General features: G+C 66.1%; 4 protein-coding genes across 4 annotated transcripts; 3 read left to right on the top strand and 1 right to left on the bottom strand.

Moving 5' to 3' along the window:
- Positions 1 to 712: 712 nt before the first annotated feature.
- Positions 713 to 2,113, top strand: EMIHUDRAFT_433951 (hypothetical protein; the record flags this gene model as incomplete). Its single annotated transcript, XM_005786632.1, has 4 exons — positions 713 to 1,389; positions 1,542 to 1,591; positions 1,671 to 1,726; positions 1,884 to 2,113. 4 exons carry the CDS (start codon positions 713 to 715, stop codon positions 2,025 to 2,027), a joined length of 927 nt encoding a protein of 308 aa, XP_005786689.1. The 3' UTR covers positions 2,028 to 2,113.
- Positions 2,114 to 13,300: 11,187 nt separating this feature from the next.
- On the bottom strand, positions 13,301 to 14,844 carry EMIHUDRAFT_462539 (hypothetical protein; the record flags this gene model as incomplete). Its single annotated transcript, XM_005786631.1, has 2 exons — positions 14,060 to 14,844; positions 13,301 to 13,549 (listed from the first exon to the last, which is right to left on the bottom strand). The coding sequence occupies exons 1-2, from the start codon at positions 14,834 to 14,836 to the stop codon at positions 13,301 to 13,303; spliced, it is 1,026 nt and encodes a 341-aa protein (XP_005786688.1). The 5' UTR covers positions 14,837 to 14,844.
- A 4,802-nt stretch (positions 14,845 to 19,646) lies between these two features.
- On the top strand, positions 19,647 to 20,159 carry EMIHUDRAFT_201946 (hypothetical protein; the record flags this gene model as incomplete). The annotated part of the gene is made up of 3 exons (XM_005786630.1): positions 19,647 to 19,799; positions 19,949 to 19,972; positions 20,082 to 20,159. 3 exons carry the CDS (start codon positions 19,647 to 19,649, stop codon positions 20,157 to 20,159), a joined length of 255 nt encoding a protein of 84 aa, XP_005786687.1.
- A 567-nt stretch (positions 20,160 to 20,726) lies between these two features.
- EMIHUDRAFT_201945 (hypothetical protein) lies at positions 20,727 to 22,551 on the top strand (the record flags this gene model as incomplete). Its single annotated transcript, XM_005786629.1, has 4 exons — positions 20,727 to 21,322; positions 21,406 to 21,464; positions 21,605 to 21,663; positions 21,955 to 22,551. 4 exons carry the CDS (start codon positions 20,727 to 20,729, stop codon positions 22,549 to 22,551), a joined length of 1,311 nt encoding a protein of 436 aa, XP_005786686.1.
- Positions 22,552 to 22,602: the final 51 nt, after the last annotated feature.

Below are 22,602 nucleotides of genomic sequence, written 5' to 3'. Positions count from 1 at the left end.
ACGAGGTCTCGCGAGATACACATTGCGGCCAAGTTAAGGGCCTTAAGGCATCGCTCGTGCAAGAAAAAGCTTTGGCCAGAAAAAAGAGAAACGAAGAGGGGTGCCATATTGTAAACGATAGGTCTTAAGCGGCACGTTTTCTTTTGAGCTTAGCCTTCGATGTTAAGCAAACAAACGCAAGGCGGACATGGCATGTCGCTCTCGGGCCCACAGACATCCCGCACACCCGTCGCCCCCGCGCGCGCGCGCGCCCCACCCCGGCCGGGAGAAAGGGGAGTGACAGTTTGGGATGGCAACAGAACGAGCAACACAAATGACGTGTGAGTGTTAGATTTGTTTGGTATTGCTAAAAATCTCTCTCAGAACGAGTATCTTGCACTCCATGTGCAAGAACGCAGGGTAAATGTAAGCCGGATGGCTCACAGGCCACCTCTTGCGCCCCGACTGATCTACCGCACTGATCACTTCCGCTTCCTTGCTCCCAGCCCATCCACCTCGCCGAGTCCGAGATATGCCAAGGCGCCACACACCCGCGCGATCTCGAGCGATCTCGGGCCGCGCCTCGCGATCTCGGGCAATCTCGCGCAATCTCGGGGCTCCACGCCACGCCCCCCCCCGCCGCCGCCGCGCCGCGCTATCTCGGGCGATCTCGGAGCGTCGCTCGCGCGGCGGCACACCTGCTCAAAAAGCGGACCGTTTTCTTTTCCCCCAAATGCTCTCCTCGGTCGGGCTGGTTCCCAGCCTCGCGGCGTCCTCGTGCGCCGTGCTCCCCGCGCCGCTCGGGCGAGCCGATCAGCCGCCGTCGCCTTCGCGCACGCGGCGCGACGCGCTGCAAATTGCGCTCCGGGCCTGGACCGTGGGCGCCGGTGCGGCCATCGCAGGCCTCGTGCACGGAGAGGCGGAGAGGCTGGCCACGGCGCCGCGACCGGACGAGCTGCGCGAGGGCGACGAGCTGTACCGGCTCAGATCGCAGAACGAGCTCGCGCCGCGCCGCGCCGCGCTCGACGCCGACTGGCGCGAGCTCCGCCGTTCGCCGCCGACGCGGGAGCAGACGCGGCAGGCGTTTGAGGAGGTCGTGCGGGTGCGCGACGCGATTCGGGAGGCGCGGGCGCTGGCGGAGGCGCAGCGCTGGGCCGAGCTCGGCGCGCTGCTCCCTGCGGACACGGTGCCCGCCCTCGAGCGCGCCGCCACCCTCCTCGCGGCGTCGGCCTCGCTCACGGCCGACCAGCGCGCGGCCATCGGGTGGCAGTGGGGCGCGTGCGGCTGGAGGCGGTGCGGCGCGCAGGCGGACGCGGCGCAGGCGCTGAGCAAGCTGCGCGCCAACCTCGGGATGGTCGTCCCGCTCGAGGCCCTCTTCTACCTCGACGTGGCGCTCCGCGCGACAGACGAGATTGGGGCGCCAGATGCGCGGAAGACACCTCTGAACTCGCACCCGAGAAGAGAGGCTCTCGGCTGCAGTCCGTCGCATCCACGCCCCGGAGGCCCATCTGCTAGCGGCCTCTGGTCGTCCCACCCCCCTGACTTGCTCTCACACGACGTAGGATTGTGGCCCTCGGCGTCGAGTCGCGTCTGTTGCCGCCGAGCGCCGCGGGCGCGCCAGACCCCCCGCTCGCCGGAGCACTAGGGACGGCTAGACACGCCCCCTGCACCTGCTTGGAGCCCCTCTGCAGGCGCGCACGCCGACTACTTGCGGCGCGAGTCGCTCGAGCTCATCCTCCCTGCCGAGGTGATGGATAGCGGGAGAGGCGAGGCAGCAGTGACTTGGGATACCGACGCCAGGTATGGGTGGAGGCATGGGCGGAGAGACGGTCGGGATGGAGCGACACACAGACACGCACAGACAAGGCACTCCTCCAGCGGGTCTGACACCCGGTGCTCGACAGGACTTGGCTTCGGGCGACGCGAACCTGCCCGTGACGCGCGGCGGGGCGAGCGAGGCGGAGGAGGCGCTCGACGAGCTCGAGGCGGAGATACTCAGCCAGCTCTCGCCGGCCGGGCTGGCCGGTGGGGGGAGTGATGATACGTAGCACTAGAGGTCACGTTTGACTTAGCCGCTCTTGGCTGTGGCGAAGCGCGATTCCACCTCTTTCCTGACAGCCTGTCGACGAGAGAGAAGAAGATCGTTGAAAAAAGAAAACGTGCGCGGAACCCAGCGACGCATGCCGGCGAGGCCGATTTTCTTAAACGGTCTTAAAAGAGGGACCCCCCGTGCCTGCAATCTCTTAAATGGCAAGTTAAGCCCCGTGTTTGTTATGACCCCCCCCGATGAACACACCAGTGAGGGAGGGCGAGACGATCGAGGGGTCCCGTACCACGCGGAATCGGCCCTATCCAGTGCTCAAGTGCTCAAGTTAAGCCCCCAAACCTCCTCGTTTCTTAAAAGGTCTTAAAAAATCCGGCCCTCAGAACCCTAGGGGTCCCCTAAGCTCGCTCCCAATAGGTGCATCACTTTTGTGACAGGTCTCAGACTTTGAGCGGCCATATCTCGGTAAATATTGATGGTCCACCGGAGAACTCATCGACTTTGGACCTTTGCGAGAGGTGGCGACTTTGGACCTTTGCGAGAGGGCAAAAACGGGGTGATTTCGATCATCCGTCAAAATATCTGAAGATCCTACTATAGGATTCTCCCCAAACCTTGCTCAGCTGATCCAGCACGGGCCGTAGGCCAGCCCTGGGCAAAGAAACCAGTACCTCATCAGGCTTCCCTGAGCGTCACAGCTCGGTGATCGCGCCGGCCGGACACCACTGTGACGTCCGTCCGGGCATTTGAACGCGACCTTCGGGGGCAAAGACATGGGCTCTATTGCTCAGACTGGACTCCTCTTGGTCCCTTCTGATGCCCTAGGCCACACCTGGGCCTTACCTGGGGTTCTAGGGGCCGGGCGGGGTTTGCCCCCCGAAACTGGCCGGAGGACCTTAAAAAAAAAGTACAGCTGTGTCGGCGGCCGAGTTTGGCAGCTCAGATCTCTTGCATCTCGATGCTGCCGCCTGCTCTGATCTTCTGCTTCGGCCTGCCCGGCAATGGAGGCGCGGCGACGCCGCCGGGAGCGGTTTTCTCTCAGGCGACGCGCTCAACCTGGGAGAGCTTCCCTTCAGCGGGTCGGTGTACGAGCGATCTCGACGCTTTTGTGTGCCGTGGACCTGCCTCGGACTGCTCCAGACAGCGCTGCGTTGACTCTTGCGAAGGAGCTCACCCCACCACGACGAACGTCGAGCACCATTGCGATTCCGAGGGATGCTGGTGCTTCTGCCAGTCCGGCTGCGATTGCCTGCAAAACGTGGGCGAAAGCAGCACGTGGGCGCCGGTTGGCACGCTTGTTCTTCCGGAGGCATGCCTCCACCATCGGGGCGACGCGGCACGACGTCGACGTCGGCTCGACAATTCCGATCCACCGCGGTCGCCCCCTCCGCCGCCATCCCCGCCACATCTGCCTGGCCTGAGCGTCCAGGTCGACGGCCCGTGCCCGCTCACCGACGGCGGCGCCTGCGCTACTTCGCCACACTACCCGGACAAGTACGGCCTTGAGAAGCGGTGCGAGTTCACCAATGTGCCGCCCAACCTGTTGGTCTCCCTCGCCTTCGACGTGGAGCCTCAGGCCGACTGCTCCTACGACTACCTCATCGTCAACGGCGTGAAGTACTGCGGCACCTCTGGCCCGACTGGGATCGTTCCATCGGATGGCAAGATCACCTGGGTCTCGGACTATTCGACGAACGCGGCCGGCTGGAAGATCTCGAAGACGACCCGTTTCGTGCGACCTGTTTCCGACTCGAAGACGACCGAGTCGACCGATCCCCTCTCCATTTCAAGTGACCTCGCCGGCTCGCGGCCACGCTGCGCCTCCTTCATCTACGCCGAGCTCGCCTCCTTTGACGAGACTTCCGGCGCGACCCAAATCGGCGACCCCTTACCCGAGGAGAGCTTCACGACCGCCACGGCCCACTCAGAGATCGAGGCGGCCTCGCTGCTCTTTCTCTACTCTTGTGCGGCCGTGCTGGCGCTGCTCGCGGCATGCATCGGGCTGTTGCGACAGCAGCAGATCAAGAATGGGAGGGTGGAGGGCCGCAGCCATGCTCGACGTAACGGCAACTCCTCTACTATGGAGTCGCGGCTCCGCTCTTTCGCATCCCGAACGGGAATGGGCTCGCGGCACGGTGTGGTCTTCCTGCTGGTTTGCTCCGCCGCACGCCTACAAGGGGTGGCTGCGGTGCTGTGCCCTGGTCAGCCGGCTTCAAACTACTGTGATTGCGGTGGAGACTGCATTTTCCAGCCTTCTTGGTGCTCCTGCGACGAGGCCGTTATGTGTTGTGGTGGCGCTTTGCCTTCCCCGTCATCCCCGCCGCTTCTGCCTGGCCTGAGCGTCCAGGTCGACGGCCCGTGCCCGCTCACCGACGGCGGCGCCTGCGCCACCTCGCCAAACTACCCGGACGGTGAGTACGGCCCTGAGGAGCGGTGCGAGTTCACCAATGTGCCGCCCAACCCGCTGGTCTCCCTCGCCTTCGACGTGCAGGGAGACTATTACCTTTACTACGACTACGACGGGAACGGCGACCCCACAGATGACTGCCCCGACTACCTTTTCGTCAACGGCGTGAGGTACTGCGGCACCTCTGGCCCGACTGGGATCGTGCCGTCGGATGGCAACATCACCTGGGTCTCGGACGATGAAGTGTCCGCGGCCGGCTGGAAGATCTGCTGGGCCAACGCGCCGCCGCAGATGCCGCCGCCTCCTAGCCAACCGCCGCCGCCACCCGCGCCGCCATCCCCGCCGTCACCGCCGTCATCCCCGCCGCTCCTGCCTGGCCTGAGCGTCCAGGTCGACGGCCCGTGCCCGCTCACCGACGGCGGCGCCTGCGCCACCTCGCCAAACTACCCGGACAAGTACGGCCCTGATGAGTGGTGCGAGTTCATCAATGTGCCGCCCAACCCGCTGGTCTCCCTCGCCTTCGATGTGCAGGGAGACTATGGCCCTTACTGGGACTTCGACGGCAACGTCGACCCGACAGACGACTGCCCCTTCGACTATCTCTTCGTCAACGGCGTGAGGTACTGCGGCACCTCTGGCCCGACTGGGATCGTGCCGTCGGATGGCAAGATCACCTGGGTCTCGGACGAGTTTGAGTTCGGGGCCGGCTGGAAGATCTGCTGGGCCAACGCGCCTCCGCAGATGCCGCCGCCACCTAGCCATCCGCCGCTGCCGCCGCTGCCGCCATCTTCGCCGTCACCGCCGTCATCCCCGCCGCTCCTGCCTGGCCTGAGCGTCCAGGCTGACGGCCCGTGCCCGCTCACCGACGGCGGCGCCTGCGCTACTTCGCCAAACTACCCGGACAAGTACGGCCCTGATGAGTGGTGCGAGTTCACCAATGTGCCGCCCAACCCGCTGGTCTCCCTCGCCTTCGACGTGCAGGGAGACGATGAACCTTACTGGGACTTCGACGGGAACGGCGACCCGACAGATGACTGCCCCTTCGACTATCTTTTCGTCAACGGCGTGAGGTACTGCGGCACCTCTGGCCCGACTGGGATCGTGCCGTCGGATGGCAAGATCACCTGGAGCTCGGACTATGCGACGTACGCGGCCGGCTGGAAGATCTGCTGGGCCAACGCGCCGCCGCAGATGCCGCCGCCTCTGCCACCCCGGTCGCCACCGCCGCCGCCACCACCCCCGCAGTCACCGCCGTCATCCCCGCCGCTCCTGCCTGGCCTGAGCGTCCAGGCTGACGGCCCGTGCCCGCTCACCGACGGCGGCGCGTGCGCCACCTCGCCAAACTACCCGGCCTTCGAGGGCGGCGGCGGGCTCGGCGGCGGCGGCGAGGGGGGCGCAGGCGAGGGCGGCGGCGGCAAGGGGGGTGACGGCGCAGGTTCCGATGGCCCCGGCCGTCGGTCTCTTGCGGGCAAGGGTCCTCGCGACCCCACGTGCAGCATTGTCAATGTCCCAGGCCACCCACTGATGGTTGTCGAAGGCGGTTTGAATGGGACTGGCGGCTGGGGCAAAGAGAAGCCTCCAGAGTGCGGCCCCGCGAAAGACTATTTCAAGGTGAACGGCAAGGAGTACTGCTCGAACCATCCGGACCTTTCAGGGATCATGGCTCGAGATGGCACTTCTCTGACAGGGATTGTGGTTGCGGGTGCCACCATCAAGTGGTTCTCCTTCCGCGAGAAGCCCAAGCCCCCCTGGAAGGTGTAGCTCGCCAATCGCCCTAGCCTCCCTCTTATGCAGCTGACCCCCAGCGTTTTGCGCATCGCAGGTGTGCTGGCCGCCGCCATCGCCGCCCTCGCCGCCCTCGCCGCCATCGTCGCCCTCGCCGCCCTCGCTGCCACCGTCCCCTCCATCACCGCCATCTCCGCCGCCGCTCCCGCCGCTCACTCCCGCGACCCAGCTCGTCGAGACCGTCGACCAGCTGCGCAAGCGGCTCAAAGACGCCGAGGGCCTCTGCATGGATCGCCCTGGTGCATCGTCCGGAATAGCTTGGTTTGATGGCGAGGGCGACGGTTGTGACAAGTACTCATCCTACAACCGGTGCAACAAGCACGGCAGCACTGACTTCAATGGCGAGGGCAGGGCCAAGGTCCATTGTTGCGTGTGTGGCGGCGGGGATAACCGCGCTCCCAGCGCTAACGTGTCGCTGCAGCTGCAGCGCGACGCACTCTTCCTTCTCGGCGGTAGCGAGCTGTCGTGCCGCACCCCGATCGAAGTCTCGATCCAGAGCAGCCCAGGCTCGACCGCCATCATGAACGCCGAGGGCATGTCGCGCCACTTCCTCGTCTCGGGCGGCTGCCGCCTGACGCTGGAGGGCGACATCACCCTCATCAACGGCCGCGCGGACGGCGACGGCGGCTCCCTTGTGATTGAGGGCGGCGAGGCGGTCCTTCGCGGCGTCACCATCAGCAACTCCTTCGCCGGCGGGGACGGCGGCGGCATCGCCTCCAAGCAGGGCAGCCGCCTCGGCCTCCAGGCGGTGACCGTCTCGGGCTGCAAAGCGGGAAATAGCGGCGGCGGGCTATTTGCCGAGCTGTCGCAGAGCCTCGTCATCAGGGACTCCGCCTTTGAGCGCAACGAGGCTGACAAGGGCGCTGCGATCGAGTACGCCTCCCAGGACACGAACAGCGAGACCGCCCTCATCGTCGGCACCGCCTTCGAGGGCAACGTCGGCGAGACGACCGTCAGCTCGAACGCGCCCATCAGCTGGACCTGCGAGCGCGGGCAGTACATGCCGCCGACAAGCGGCGACGGGGAGGACGCCTTCTCCGGCGACTTCACCGGCTGCTTGAAGGAGTGCGCCGCCGGCTTCTTCGGGAACGAGACCGACCTGAGCAGCCCCACCTGCAGCGGGCAGTGCCCTCAAGGCCGCTACTGCGTCGAGGGCACCGCCGACCCGACGCCGTGCCCCCGCGGCACGATGATGCCGGCGCGCGGCGCGGCGAGCGAGGATGCTTGTCTGCCGTGCGCTCCGGGCCAGTATCAGCCCCTCACAGGCCAGGCGGACTGCCTCGCCTGTCCTCCGGGGAGCTACTCGGCGGCTGTCGGGCAGTCGTCTTGCGAGCCGTGTCCAAAGGGCGGCTCCTGCAATGAAGTGGGCGCCGCCACGAGCATGGTCTGGGAGCCCTGTCCCGCAGGCAGCTTCAACCCGAACAACGGCTCCAACTCGAGCGCCGCTTGCGAGCTCTGCCCCGCCGGCACCGCGAGCGCGACGCGGGGAGCGGAGAGCGGCGACGCGTGCGCGCCCTGTGAGCCCGGCCATTTCGCCGCCACGCCTGGCCTCTCCAAGTGCGAACGATGCTCCGCCGGATTCTACCAGAAGGCGAGCGGCGCAGCCGAGTGCCTCCGCTGTAAGCCTGGCAGCCTGTGTCCTCTTGGCGCGTCGCTCGAGCTGCCCGCAGCGTGCGAGCCGGGCACATACGCCAATGCCACCGACGATGACGGCGATCCCGACTGCTTCGACTGCCCGGCGGGATCGTCGTGCAGCGGTGGGGCTGCGCCGCCGGCGGAGTGCTCGCCGGGCGCTTTCGCCGCCACGCCTGGCCTCTCCAAGTGCGAACGATGCTCCGCCGGATTCTACCAGAAGGCGAGCGGCGCAGCCGAGTGCCTCCGCTGTAAGCCTGGCAGCCTGTGTCCTCTTGGCGCGTCGCTCGAGCTGCCCGCGGCGTGCGAGCTGGGCACATACGCCAATGCCACCGACGATGACGGCGATCCCGACTGTTTCGACTGCCCGGCGGGATCGTCGTGCAGCGGTGGGGCTGCGCCGCCGGCGGAGTGCTCGCCGGGCGCTTTCGCCGCCACGCCTGGCCTCTCCCAGTGCGAGCTCTGTAAGCCCGGCACCACTTCTGGCGCCGGCAGCGTATCGTGCGACGAGTGTACTGCAGGCACGTACGCCGCCAACCCTGGCCAGGGGGAATGCACCCTCTGCCCCTATCCCTTGAGTAGTGGGCGCGGCGACGTCACCTGCTCGATCTGCAAAGAGGGCTACTACCTGGTCGAGAGCGCTGCCGACATCTTCAAAAACCCGACCAAGTACTGCAAGGATTGCCCGCCGAACGCCGAGTGCTCGCGCAACACGACGGTGGCGACGATGGGCGTCTCGAGGGACTTTTGGCGCGGCTCGAGCCGCACGACGGAGCTCTACCGCTGCTACGACTCCGACGCGTGCAGGGGCTCGACGAAAGGCAGCGCGAGCTCCAGGCGCCGGCTCGAGGTGGAGGGCGATGACGAGGGTGCCGCCTCGGACCTCTGCGATTACCGCCACGAGGGGCCCCGGTGCAAGGTGTGCTCCTGCAGGCGGGGTGGGGAGCGCTCCGGCTCTTGCGAAGGCCTCGCGGTCGCACAGTACTTTAGCGTCGCCAGCAGGGAGTGCGTCGACTGCCCTCCGCCATGGCGCCCCGCCTCGCTCGCCGCCGCGGCTGTGATCGCGTCGGGGCTGCTTTGTGCGGCGATCGCCCTCCTCCGGAGCAGCTGGGAGCCTCGGCACAAGGCGGCGAGGAGGGTCTTGCGAGCCGGCCGCTCTCTCGCCGCGCTTCTCAAGCGCGCGGGCACGGGGTCGAAGCTAAAGATCTTCGTCGCTCTCTACCAGTGCCTGGCCGCCATCCCCTCCGTCTACGCGCTCAGCGTCCCGGAGACGCTCGTCGGCAGCTTCATGGAAAACGTGATGTCCGCCCTGACCGCCGCGGCGCGGGTGATGGACCTGGCGGTGCCGTCCGCCTGCTACGGCTCAAAGCTGGACCAGCTCATCGGGGCGGCGGTCGCTCCGTGGGGCGTCATCGGTCTCGCCGCAGTGGCGTGGACCATCCGCAACGCCGCCGTCGCCCACGCAAAGGGGCAGCTCCGCGGAACCGGCGCCTCCGTCTTTCTCGTCTCTGCGCTTCGCAGAGTGCTCCCGCTGGTTCTCTACGCCACCTTCCTCCTTCTGCCCGCCGTCTCGGCGCTCATCTTCTCCTCGTTTCTGTGCGACGCATTCGTCTACGACGACGCCACGGGCGAGACGCGGTCCTTCCTGCAGGCGGACTACTCGCTGGAGTGCAGCACGCCGGCGCACCAGCGGCTCAAGAACTGGGCGTTCGGACTCTCCCCGCTTTGGCCCGTCGGCGTGCCGGTGCTCTACCTGGTCTTGCTTCTCGCTCACCAGCGCGCGATCCGCGCCGGCCGGACGACAAAGTGGGTCGCTTCGACGCGCTTCCTCTGGGCCGACTACAGGCCCGAGGCGTACTTGTGGGAGGTGCTAGAGGTGCTGCGCAAGCTGACGCTCACGTGCTTCGTGCTGCTCATCGACGAGAGGCTGGAGGAGGCGCGCGCGCTCGTCGCGCTGCTCGTCTCGATCCTCTTCCTCTCGCTGCAGATGGCGACGCAGCCCTTCCGCCGCAGCGAGGACAACTGGCTCGCGACGATGGCGTACCTTTCGCTCGTCGTCGTCTACCTCACCGTGCTGCTGCTCAAGATGTGCGAGCAGGACGCGGAGGTGTGCGAGGACAGCTTTGGCCTCTCCCCTGCGGAGCTCTTCTCCACCTTTGCCTTCTTCGGGATGGGGCTCCTCCTCCTCCACCTCCTCCTCGCCGCGCTGCAGCTCTACCTGCACGACCACTCCCCACGCATCATCCGGCTGGCCCGCGCCCACTCCATCTCGCCGCAGACCCTTGTCTGGCGCGTTCTCGCGCGCAAGGCGGCCTCGCTCTGCGCCTTCGCGCGACGCGCCGGCGCCGCCGTCCTGCCGCGCCGCAACCTCGTCCAGCTCGCGACGAGGTGGCCCTTTGCGCTGTGGCATCGCCGCCGCGGCATGCCGCCCGAGACGCCCACAAACCTCCACCCGCTCGTTGCCGGCCTCGCGGGGCGAGTCGTGATCGACGACCTCTACGAGCCGTCCGTGCCGAGCTTCGTCGTCCTCGACGCGCCCTCCCTTGCGCTCGGCTGGTCCTGGTCGTCGAGGGACCGCGTCTTCGTCCCGCTCGTGACGGAGGTTGCCGTCGAGGCGCGCGGCGGCGGGCTGGGCACTGTGCGCGTGCGGCATCGCAATCTCCAGGGCGAGCTGCGCGTGCTGCGCGTCACGAGCTCGGACGAGGAGGCGGCGGCGTGGGCGGCGGCGCTGCAGGCCCTGATGGCGGAGGTGGCTTTGCGCTCGCCCGGAGCGGCGTCACACCTTTGGCTGCTCTCGCGCATGGCCGCGTCCGTCTCCATCGGCGGCAACGCGGCGGGCGTGCTGCCCCTGCACAGCCTGCCTGCGGCCGCCAACCGCTCGAACTGCTCCCTCGCCGCAGTCGTCAAGAGCGCGCGCGACTCTGTCGGCGCCGATGCCAATGCTCGGCAGCTGGAGGCAAGGGCGGTGCGGTTGGCCCAGGCGACGCCGCTGCCGGAGTGGCTCACGCCCGCTGGCGGCTCGCTGAACATGCTGCAGGTGGCGGAGGTCCTGCTGTCCGGCTACACTGCCCAGGACGAGATTCGCCAGCTCTTCAACGACTACGCCAACGCCGACGGCGAGATGGACCTCCGAGGGTGGCTCGCCTTCCAAGCCGCAGTGCAGGAGGAACCCGACGTGCCGGCAGCGCGCGCGGCCTACGCCCGCGCGTGCGGCGACGCTGGCAGCTCCCGGCTGTCGTACATGCGGTTCGCGATGCTCCTCCTCTCGCCGGAGAACCGTGCGGTGCCGCCAAACGCGTACACCGCGGACCTCTCGCAGCCGCTGTCGCACTACTGGGTCGCGACCAGCCACAACTCGTACATTGTCGGCGACCAGCTCACCGGACGGTCGACGCGGGAGGCGTACATGCGCCAGCTGCTTCAGGGCTGCCGCCACGTCGAGATCGACTGCTGGGATCAGTTCCAGCTCCGCTCCTGCAAGACGGTGCCAGTCGTGACGCACGGGCACACCCTCTGCACGGTGGAGTCCTTTGACGCCGTCGCGTCTGCCATCGCCCGCACCGCTTTCGTGACCTCCGATCTGCCCGTCATCCTCTCGCTCGAGATGCACTGCAAGCCGGAGCGGCAGCACGCGATCGCCTTGGCGCTCCTCTCGAACCTGGGAGAGCGTCTGCTGTCGTGCGACGACATCGAGGGCTCCAGCCTCTCTCCAGAGGCGCTCCGTGGTGCGCCGCCCCCTCCCCGACACTTAACCCGACACACACCCAGGCGCCCTGTGACTCGAATCAGGGGTTTCACAACCCCACCTTGAATGACCGCTCGTCGATGCACCGCCGCGCAGGCAAGGTGCTCTGCAAGGGCAAGGTCAAGGCGGTGCTGGCTGCGGTGCGCAAGGCGCGATCATCGGCCGATGTGGCGGAGACCGGTGAGGCAGGGCGGACAGTGTCTGAGCGGGAGGGGGCAAGTGTCGCCAGCTCCGAGACGCTGTACGTCCGCCACCTGACGCTGCGGACTGTGCCCGCCGACGACTTCCTCGCCGAGCTGTCGCACGAGTACGGCTTTGCGCTGCCGATCACCTCGATCGGCGAGGAGAGACTGGGGCAGGAGATGGGCCTCGCCGCCCCGCGGGCGGAGGCGCTGGACGAGGGCAGCGTGTTGCGCGGGATGGCGGGGAGTGTGCACGCGCTGCAGCGCAAGACCGCCGAGCAGCTGCTGCGCGTCTACCCGCTCGGCCTTCGCTTCGCCGGGAAGAATTTGGACCCCCTCGTGTGCTGGCGCGCCGGCGCGCAGCACGTGGCGCTCAACCTCGGCCAGCACCCCGACCTGGCGGCGCAGCTGCACTACGCCCTCTTCGAGGACACGGGCGGCTATGTGCGGAAGCCCGAGGAGATGGTTGACGGGCGGGGCTGGCCGCCGCGGCGCGAGTCGCTGCGGCGAGTGACGATCGAGCTGCTCAGCCTGCACGGGCTTCCCAAGCAGGGCGAGGAGAGGCCGAGCCGCGACGGGGCGCACGGCGCGTCGCATGGCTACGTGCCCGAGCTGACTGGCAGCTGGAGGGCGCCGGCCGCGGTCGAGTCGTCGTCGACGCTGCGCCTCAAGGTGTCCCTGCACGCGATCGGAGGCTTCTGCTCGGTGAGCACGCGGCGGCAGCCTCGCCAGGTCGAGACGGAGCACGTCACCTCCTCCGCCGGCGAGCACGGCGGGCTCAGCCCGCGCTTTGGCGAGACGGTGCATCTGCTGGCGGCGGAGCCGCACGAGACCATCCTGCGGGTCGCAGTGCTGGAGAGTGACGAGGAGAATGCATCAGTGGACGCCGAGGAGGTGGCGTTCGATACGGTGGTGCTCGGGCGCATGAGGCCGGGCTACCGCACGCTGCATCTGCGCTCGCGGCGGGGCACGCGCATCGAGATGTGCCACCTCTTTGTGCACATCTCGCACGGGAACGAGCCCCACAAGTGGCCGTCGGCCAGCGAGCTGAGGGAGGAGGTGGAAACTAGGCGCAGCGAAGCTGCGGACCTGCGCAAGGAGATCTCGCAGCTGCGGAGGGGGGGCGTGTGGCGCCAGGGGAGCTTCGACGTGGGGATCTAGGAGGAGGGCCGCCTCTTGATCGAGCCGGGTAGGGGGTGTTTGGTGTGATGCGTTTTGCAAAACCAAAAGCGACAAGAGTCCTAAAACGGCAAAAGCTGAAGCCTGAACTCATCTCAAGTAAAGTAGTGTCCGTACTCTAGTAGAGTAAAAACTAGAGCGTGGTCGGGGTGTGCAGCCACACACACGAGGAGAGTCGAGAGATCCCTCACACCAAGATCGTGCAGGCCGGGGACACATGTCCCTCAATCCCAATCTCGTTTCAGAGTTTGACATTTTTATTTATTTACACTGACTTTTGACGAGGAGAGACGAGAGACGCTGTGCTCGACCGAGCTGGGAGACCCAGCTGGCTCCGCCCTGCGTGGTCACAGTCGACTCGCCGGCCGGACTGCCTCGCGTAGCCCGTCGAGCAGGCAGCGCAAATCGTCCGGCGTGTTGTACAGGTGCGGCGAGACGCGAATCACACCGAGCCGCTCCGACACGAGCACCGGCCGAGGCTTGAGCGCGGCGAGCCGTCGGACGAGCTCCGCAGCCGGCGGCATGCCGGCGCCCGTCCGGAGGCCGACGATGCCCGGCGCGTGGCGCGGCGGCACCTCGAAGCCAAGCGCCGCCGCCTGCGCCGAGGCGAGCCTCGTCACCCGCGCCGAGCCCTCGGCCACGTCTCGGCGAGCTCTCGGCGAGCTCTCCTCCCGGCCACCTCTTCTCGGCCCGCATCTCCTCGGCCGCCTCTCGGCCGCCTCTCGGCCGCCTCTCTCGGCCGCCTCTCGGCCGCATCTCTCGCCTGCGCTGCGACGAGGCTGGTCATCTCGCCGAGCCGCGCAGCGATCCGCCTCGTGGTCAGCTGCTGCGCGACGAGGCGCAGCGCCGCGACCAGCATGGGCATCACGATGTACGAAGGCCGGCCGCCGCCCTCGAGCCTCCTGGCGCCTGAGGAGTGGAGAATGCAGTCGCTGCCGGTTCGGGCTCCCGGCCGCCGCCCTCGAGCCTCCTGGCGCCGGGCTGGAAGGCGGTCGGGTAGCCGCGCGGGCCCATCGGAAGGCACTCCACATGCTGCGCGCCCTCTCTGTTCCGGTCGTGGTGGTCGAGCGGCCGCGCGCCCCGCCTTGAGGAGAAGAGAGTGCGACATGAAGCAAGAGGCGGGAGCAGGCCGCGCCTCCGGCCAAAGCCCGCCAGAACGAGGGCTCCGCGTAGCAGAGGCACGCCCCGTACGGGCCGAGCAGCCACTTGTGCACGCTGCACGCGACAAAGCAGGCGCCGATCCTCGCCGGCTCGAGGGGCGCCGCCGCGCCGAGCCACTGCGTCGCGTCGACGACGAGCGGCACGCCGCGCGCGCTGCACGCCGCCCCGACCACCGCCAGGTCGACCACCGCGCCGTCGCACCAATGGCATGGCGGCAGCGCGGCCACGGCGACCGAACCGCTGTCGACTTGCGCGACGAGCGCACTCGCCCAGTCGCCGTCGGCGGGGCGAGGGAGCGCGAGGAGCTCGCCGCCCTCGTCGTCGCACAGCGCCTGCCACTGCATCACGTTGGACGGGTTCTGGTCCTCGAGCACCAGCACCCGCCTCCGGCCCGCCGGCCTCGCCCGCATCGCGCCGCGCAAGTTGTGCGCCGCGACGCTCATCGCAAAGGAGCAGCTCGGGAGGACCGCCACGTCGCGGCTGGAGACGCCGCCGCCGAGCAGCTCGCCGAACAGTGTCCGCACCTCCTCCTTCTGAGCCTCGGTGTCGCCGATGTCCCACGGCGTCGCCGCCTTCCTGCGCACCGCCGCCTCTCCCGCCGCGAGGACGCAGGCGGGGAGCGGAGTGCGCGAGGCGGCGTTGATATACGCGCACGTGCGGTCGAGCTCAGGCCAGAGTGAGGCGGCGTCGATCGGGGCGGCGTCGACCAAGGCTGCGGACATATACACAACACAAAGCGCCTGTGAAAAAAGAAAAAAGTTCGACCGTAAAATACCACCCTCCCCCAGGCCTAGCTTGGGATGTCTCCTTTCCAAAAGGAAGGCGAGCACGGCCACGTTTCCAGGTACACATGCGCAGAGCCGCCTAAGCGACTCCTGCGAGCAGGGTTAGCGAAGCACTATTCCAAACAACAACTCTATTCCATGCACTCTCCTAGGCACTCTCGGTCTCGCGACCGAGCAAGAGTGGTTCGCCGCCAGCACTACTGAGCTGTCTGGGCGTCTGTGTCTCACCGCAACATCCAACACGTCACTCCGCGTCAGGCTCCACAACACCACGCCTGCACCACGCGACGCGCACCTCGAGGTGTGCGATTCCTACATCTTCCTCCATTTATAGAGATAAACGTACGAACGCACATGTGTAACCGCCGGAGCTGCCTTGTCCGTTGAGACACTTCATACCGAAGCGAGGCGACACGGGTGTGCACAACCGACAACCCACAACGCACAAGCCGCCTCTGTCAACCGAGACCCTTCAAGCGGCGCCGCCGCCGTAGGTGCCTTCCATGGCGCGCTGCTTGATATCAGACAGGAATGCGCACAGCTCGTCAATGTGGCGACGAACACTTGGGTTGCTGCCGGCGTTCCAGTTTCGGCGCAGTGGCCCGCCATCTCGCATGCACAGAAGGGCATACTCGATCGAGAGCTCGCCGGCTCGTATCTTGCTGAGTTGCGACTGCTGGTTCTGGTGAATGGATTTGGTCTTGGTGACGAAGATCTGCCTGCTCAGAACGCGTCCGCCCGGGATCGGGTCCCCTGGGCGGCCTGTGAGGCGCACCCCGCACGAAAACTCTGAGCCGCTCGCCGCTCGTGCTTGCTTGTTGGAAACGGGCGCTGCCGTGCATTCGGCCGCACCAGCTCGCGGGCGTTTGCGCTCCGGAGAGGCGCTCGCAGCATCGCCACCCTGAGCGCTGTGGCTGGCGCCGCGCTGCAGTAGCCCGATCTTCTGAGCGACTTGGATCGCCACGTGCTCGCGCAACGCGTCGACGTGGCGATCGACGTCTGCAGCTGGAAACCCGCCGAAGTTCTTCCACTTCGTGGCGAGCGTTAGGCGCCCAGGCCCGTTGTCAGGCCCGTGATGGTTGGGCATCCCGTCGGTCAGACGAGAGAGGCACTGCGATGCGGTGTACTCACCGGCTGCTATGCGCCGGTCAATTTCCCTGCAGTTCCATGTAACCCCGTTGCGGAAGTGTACCCCGAGCTTGTGGGTACCGGCGGGCCACATGTCTGTACGCGCCGCAGCGAGCACTTGCTCGTTGCGCTGCCAGCATGTGGTGACGCTCATATCTTGCGGTTGTTTCCCAGCTGTTTTGCCGTCAGCCAGGTTCGCTCCCTTCACATGGAGAGAGGAGAGTTGATCTATTGAGGGCCTCATGTAAGAATCGCCGCACGCAGAGGCCGGAACCCGGAAGGGCCTCGGGCGTGGCGGCACACAAAACAAGCAAACAGGACACAGGTGGCGCATGGGGTGGATGGTGGGATGCGCCAGAAAGCAGGAGAGAACCCGGCAGGCACACGAGGGAGCGCAGGTCCGTCTGAATGGGACCACGACTGGAGTACTAGTCTCCGCCGGAATTCCCCCAGCTCTTTTTCATCTTGGCACGCGCCCCCCGGGTGACTTGGGAAGTTCGCTCAGGATGTGTGTGGCAGCCCCGTTGCCTGAATATATTGTCTTGTGGTCTGTGTGTCGCTCCTGTGTGACCGTCACCGCCCGTCCCGCGTCCACCCATACCGCGTTGCAGAGTAGAGTTGTTGTTTGCCGCGGTGGTGTCCCAGTCGTTGGTCGGACTGTGTTTCGCGTTTATCCATCAAAGTCCGAGAAAGGGTTCGGGTTTGAATAACACTGCGGCGCGCGCACACGCCTCTCATGTACGAACAAGCCCTAAGGTGGGCGAGCCGAGTGAGACTGATGAGAGGACGGCGCGCGACGCCTGCGGCGGCCTGCGCGCGAAGCTGTAACTACGGACTCGGACAGGGATCAGTCGAACCATGCGCTAGACCTAGAGATTTGTGCCTCGCAAAGAGATGGAGACACACACAAAAAGCCCACCCGGATCGTCGGATCGTGCTGAATCACACGGTCACACCGCCACCACCGCCGACGTCTCCCAGTGAGTGAGATGATGGAGAGGGGGGACGACACCGCTTCACGGCGGCGCGTGCACCTCGATCCGATACCGTGTATGTTATGACACCCCCGAATGAACACACCACAGTGAGGGAGGGCGAATCGAACGAACGATCGAGGGGGCCCGTATGCATGCGGACGGAATCGTTCGTTCGATCGACCCTACTAACTAGTATCCAGCCAGTCAGTCAGTAAGGGCTCAAGACAACTACTCACCCCGCCGCGTCCTCCCGAGAGTGGAGAAAAACACCCTTTCTATCCGTCTTTTTGGTCGCATTAGACCGAATGTGTGGACACAGCGGACAGCGCCGGCTTTTGTGGCGTGCACTGCGACCAAGCGACCAAAGTACAACAAATTGGGGCGGCGATCAGCCCGAGAGCCATGATCAACCCCGCCGGGGTAGTTGTGACCATGGGCAGCACTGCTGGCCGTCGCAGCACTGTGCAGAGGATGCTGATGACTGCCGTCCTCGGTGCCCCTTAGAGTGCCCGACCCGGCCGCACGCCACAACTGCTGTGATTTTGCCGTAACTACTCACCCTCCCGCCCTCAGGCGCGGCGGTCTTTTTTTCGTGGCGATCAGCAGCCGTGTGGCTCCGGTGAGTCTTGCGGCTGAGGCTGGCACTGAGAAGGAAGAAGAGCCGCCGCCACTGTTTGGTCCCTTTACGGGCGTCATCGAGATGACCCTTGGCACCTTCGGAGCAGCGTGCCAGGGGATTGGAGACTTTCTGGGGTACGGAGGGGCCGGCTTGACCAGTTGCGATGCTATGTTGACGTGCGCTGACAAGTTAGGCGTCACTGGCGGCCCGCCTTGTCCGAACCCTTTGAACGGTGAATGCCGACGGGGCAACTGCGGCTGCTCAGCAGCTTGCCGGCCGTCAGCGGTGCAGGCAGCTGTGGGCTATGGCTCTCGTTCCAGTCTCGTTTGAGAGATGGAAGGAGGCGGCGCGAAAGGATAAGTTCGAAAACGGAGCGGCGCCGCGCGGCCGCGAGGGACCGCGGGGGGATGTTAGCGGGATGGGGGGCTCTAAGGGGAAGGGAGCGGGGGGCACCCAGTAGGGCGCCGGCACCCCAGCGTAGAGGGCGCCGCGGTGTATTGCAATAGCCCTCTTTTTGGTAAATATAAAAACAGAACTCCTGGAGTGTCCCGGAGGTCGGGTCGGCGAGCCTACAGCCTCGGCGCGCGAAGCGGCAAACACTGTGAGACCATGTGTGTGTGTGTGTGTGTGTGTGTGTGTGTGTGTGTGTGTGTGTGTGTAAGGTAAGGTAAGGTAAACGTCTCCACGCACACAAAGTGGTGGGGCAAGGGGGGGCGACCCTCGCATCTCCACGCCCGGGTGCCAGGACACGGGCAGGAGCCCCACGGCATTCAAAGTGCAAGCACCGGCCCGGTGCCGTGGGTGAGCAACCTGCACCCCACTCCCTCCCTCCCACAGACACAACCCGCACACAACCCCCACAGCGTGGACGTCTACGTGTTCAGAAACACCAAGCAGCGAGGCGAGGGTGAAATGACCATGCGGTCGCGGCATGCCGCATCAATCTTGGCTGCCGCGCCCGGCTGTGTGTGTGTGTGTGTGTGTGTGTGTGTGTGTGTGTGTGTGTGTGTGTGTGTGTGTGTGTGTGTGTGTGTGTGTGTGTGTGTGTGTGTGTGTGTGTGTGTGTGTGTGTGTGTGTGTGTGTGTGTGTGTGTGTGTGTGTGTGTGTGTGTGTGTGTGTGTGTGTGTGTGTGTGTGTGTGTGTGTGTGACTGAGACCAAGAGATTGCGTGTGTGCGACGCAAGTTTCAATCCCGCGTTTGTTTGACATAGTTTCGGCACGAGCGGTATCGGTCCCCCCCCCCCCCCCACAAGCCGCAAGCGCCAAGTTCTGGCAGTCCATTTTTTTTCATTTTTCGTTTTCTTAGAGATGAAGCCTCGAAATGGGCACAGTGATATCCAGTTCTTAAAGTGCTCAAGCATGCTATGGACGCTCAGAGGGTAAGCTTCGAGCCCTTTTGTATGACACGCCGTGCGTGCTGCTGCAACCCGTGCATGCCGCACAGCAAGACTGCGGACTGCGAGCGAGGAGAAAAAGTTATCGCGCACCAGTGTCTGTGATCTGTGATCTGTGAGGGTCCGCCCGCAGGCGCATTTTGTATACCGAGGCGGTGCCCGGTGCCGAACCTGTCGGACCTTGAGACAGCATGTAGATCCCTGGGCGAGGGTGATGGCGTCCCCGTCGGGTCAGGGCTGAAGGCGGGGGAGACCAACCCGATCTCTCCGGCGTCCCGGGAGCGTGATTGACACCTCCCCCTGCGCCAACAGCCCCGTGGAGGTAGGCCGCTCGTCTAGCCAATCAGCCTTAAGCGGGGATGCAGCCCTCTCATGTTCGTAGGTTTAGCGCGGGCAGCATTCGGACGTACCTAGAACGGAAGACGGCTGACGGGTGTCAGTCACAACTCAATCTTCATTCTTTTTCCAGTCCGCGCCAGTCCGCGCCCTTGTCGTGCCAGTGTGCTGTGAGAGTGCCTTGTGTTTTAAGAATTCTTTTTCCAACGGCCAAAACGGGCAGCGTCGCGGCCTCGTCCCTCCCGGGCGACTGGCGGGCAGCACGGCGAGGTCTGTCTGGGAGAGTGGCCAAAATGGCGGGCGCCGACGCGGTCAAGCAGCTCAAGATCAAGACGAGTGCCGTCTCGCGTCTCATGAAGGACCGGGTGGCGTCGGACAGGGAAATTGAGGGGCAGAAGGAGCGGATCGGGAAGGTGAGGAGCGACCCGGAGAAGGACGAGCACGACGTGGCGAAGCAGGCGCACAGGCCGCGGCGCGTGGCGCAGCGCCGCACCGCGGCCGATGCCGAGCCCCCGGCGCGCCCGCCCGTCCGTCGCAGGAGGAGGTGCTCGCCGAGATGGTGGCCGGCCGGGCAGACGAGCTGTGCCGGCTCAAGGACTTTGCGCTCGAGCTCGACTCTGTCGTGGCGCGCGGCGGGAGAGCCCCGCCGCGGGGGCGCGCGCCTGAGCCCTGCGACGCCCCGCCCGCCGCCGCAGGAGCTCACAAAGGCGGACCTGGGCTCGAGCGAGGAGCACGCGAACGCCGCGGATGTGTTTGGGCAGGCGGCGGCCATTCTCAAGCGGGAGGGGGTCGAGCTCGACGACTGAGGAGCCGCCGTCCTCCGGTCGGCCAGCACACGCGAAGGACGCCTTCGCCCTCGCGGGCCTTGCTCGACTTTTGCTCGCGCTGGGCGTCGTCTGGCCACTCAGCTTGCGAGGCACACAGCTTACCTTGACATATGTGCACTCAGCGCCCTGCCCGCGCTCTCGAGCCCGCGCTCTCCTGAACCTTCGGAGTTGCTCGAGTACTGCGCGGTGGCAGGAGCAAGGTGAGGCGGCTAACAGCATTCCCCCCCTCACGGTCACGCCATTACAGCATTGATACCGGTCTTTGACTTTTTTTAGGGTTTGGTCCGTCTTAAAAACAGTTTTACAGAAGAAAGAGGGAAATGTTTTCTTGGCCCTCGCCCGTGCCTTGCCTGTCGCGCGAATCGTGCTAAGACTTGGAGCACTTGGAGTGCAGTCATTAACCGCACATCCAGGGGGGGGCGCGCGTTCGCAGGGCAAGGGCCTTAAAGTAAACACGGGTCTCCGAGAGTCCGAATCAAAATTCTTCTTGCGCCCGACGGCCGGCCACCCTTGTGCAGCTGCTTCGTTGTCTCTCGATCGCTCGCGATGAATGACAGCGAGGCGTGGGAGGCTCGGCGGCGGTCCGTCCTCGGCACCGATGGCCCGTCGGCGTCCGAGGGTGCCCGGATGCGCCGGTCGCGGTCCTGGCGCGAGCCCGGCGCCTCCACCGGGTACGTCCCGGCCGTCAACGACAGCGATCACTGGGAGAATACGCGGAGGACCGTGCGAGGAGAGGCGGTGCAGCCACCGGTTGTGCGCGCTCAGACCACGCGCCATTCGCTCGCCGCGCGCGATCTGGACGCGGGCGGCCCGTCCGCGGCTCGCGGCAGGCAGCCGACAACCTTTCTGCAGCAGGACGAGGCGGGGCAGGAGCGGCAAGCACGGGTGGTGCGACGCGGGCGGTTTCGAAAGTTCCGGCTGCTCATCCTCTTCATGTCGCTCCTCGGGATTGGCTTTCTCTTCGCCACTCCGCGCGGCGGGGTGAGCGGATTTGGGCGCCGCTCCAACCAGTACGTGCAGCACATCGTCGAAAAGGGGAAGTCGTGGACGGCGACGCAGCTGGAGTTCGTGCAGCGATGGCAGTACGGGATGCAGCTCTTCGACCTCTACTCCGCCGTGAGGCGCGGCCAGTGGCCCGCCTCGTCGGTCGGCGCGCCGCGCCGCGCCTCCGGCCGGCGCGTGTTTCTGCGCGACGTGCAGAGCGGCCACTATGTGCGCGCGCGAGGGCGTGCGAGGAGGAGGGCTGGAGCTGTCTACGAGCTCTCCGGGAGCCGTTGGCTGTAGGTGCGCGTGGTGACGCACGAGGAGGAGCCCGAGAAGAGGGCGCACAGCCGCAACCTGGGCAAGCTCGGCAGCGTGCACTCTTGCGGCGGGTGCAGTCAGTGTCAGCATGGATCAGTCACTCGTGGTGAATGAAGTGATAGGCAGCGTGCAGCCCGGCGAGCTGATCGCGGACCAGCCGGCCCCCTGCACCGGGGAGGCGGTCTGCCCCTTGCTGCCCATTCCTGAGTAGTTGGCCGTTGCTACGCGCAGGTCCCCTGGCTACACGGCGGTGCGTTCGAGCTGTACGACGCCCGCAAGACGCTCCTCCACCACAGCGTGCGGGAGGGGGGGGCGGAGCCCGAGAAGAAGGAGAAGCACGGCGGTCTCCAGCTCTCGCAGTCACGGCGTTCTTTCTCTCATCGACAAGTGTTTTCTGCTATAGGAGAGGCCAGCATCTCGAGCCGTCGTGCTGACGGCCGTCTCGTCTTCACACCCTTTCGTACTTGCACAGGAGCACCTCTTCTCGAGCTCGCTGTGGCAGTCCGTCTCGAAGCTCGCCAAGAAGGGGCGGCTGCAGGGCGCCGACGACACGCGGTGGGAGTTGCTCAACCGGGCGAGTCAAGGCGGCGGTTTCGTCGCCGTCTCTTGGCGCTCCACCGTAGAGCGCCTCTTCTGCTGGAGCCTTCCCGGAGCCTTCTCGGAACCTTCCCGAAGGCGCTCGACCTTCCTCGACTACCTCTTCTCGTGGAACGCGACCTGGAGCGATTTTGCGCACGGAGCCCGCCCCTTCGGCTCGAGCCGCCCCTCCCGTCCCGTGAGCAACTATCTGGCGACTCGGCTCGCTCTGTCGGCCACAGGCGTCTACGTCGGCGCGCTGTCTGCGCGCACCTTCCGGTCTAGCGACGCGACGGCGCTGCGCGCAGAGATGCTGCCGCCTGGCCCTCCGCCAGACGGGCCGCGCCGCGGGGTCAGCGGCGTCGAGCTCGCGAGAGTGCGGCTGCGCGCGCCCGGCCGGCTTGGCGTCGACGGCGCGGACGACTGGATGGGAGGGGCGCGGTTTATTGTCATCGACCCGGAGACGGGCGCCCCCGCGCACGGCTCGGACTAGGGCTCGAGTGGTCCGCTGTCGGCCAGTTCCACTCGCTGCGTGTAGGCGCCC

The sequence above is a fragment of the Emiliania huxleyi genome, assembly GCF_000372725.1.
Source record: "Emiliania huxleyi CCMP1516 chromosome Unknown EMIHUscaffold_15, whole genome shotgun sequence".
Taxonomy (NCBI): domain Eukaryota; phylum Haptophyta; order Isochrysidales; family Noelaerhabdaceae; genus Emiliania; species Emiliania huxleyi.
This window is presented reverse-complemented; position numbering and strand designations above follow the sequence as displayed.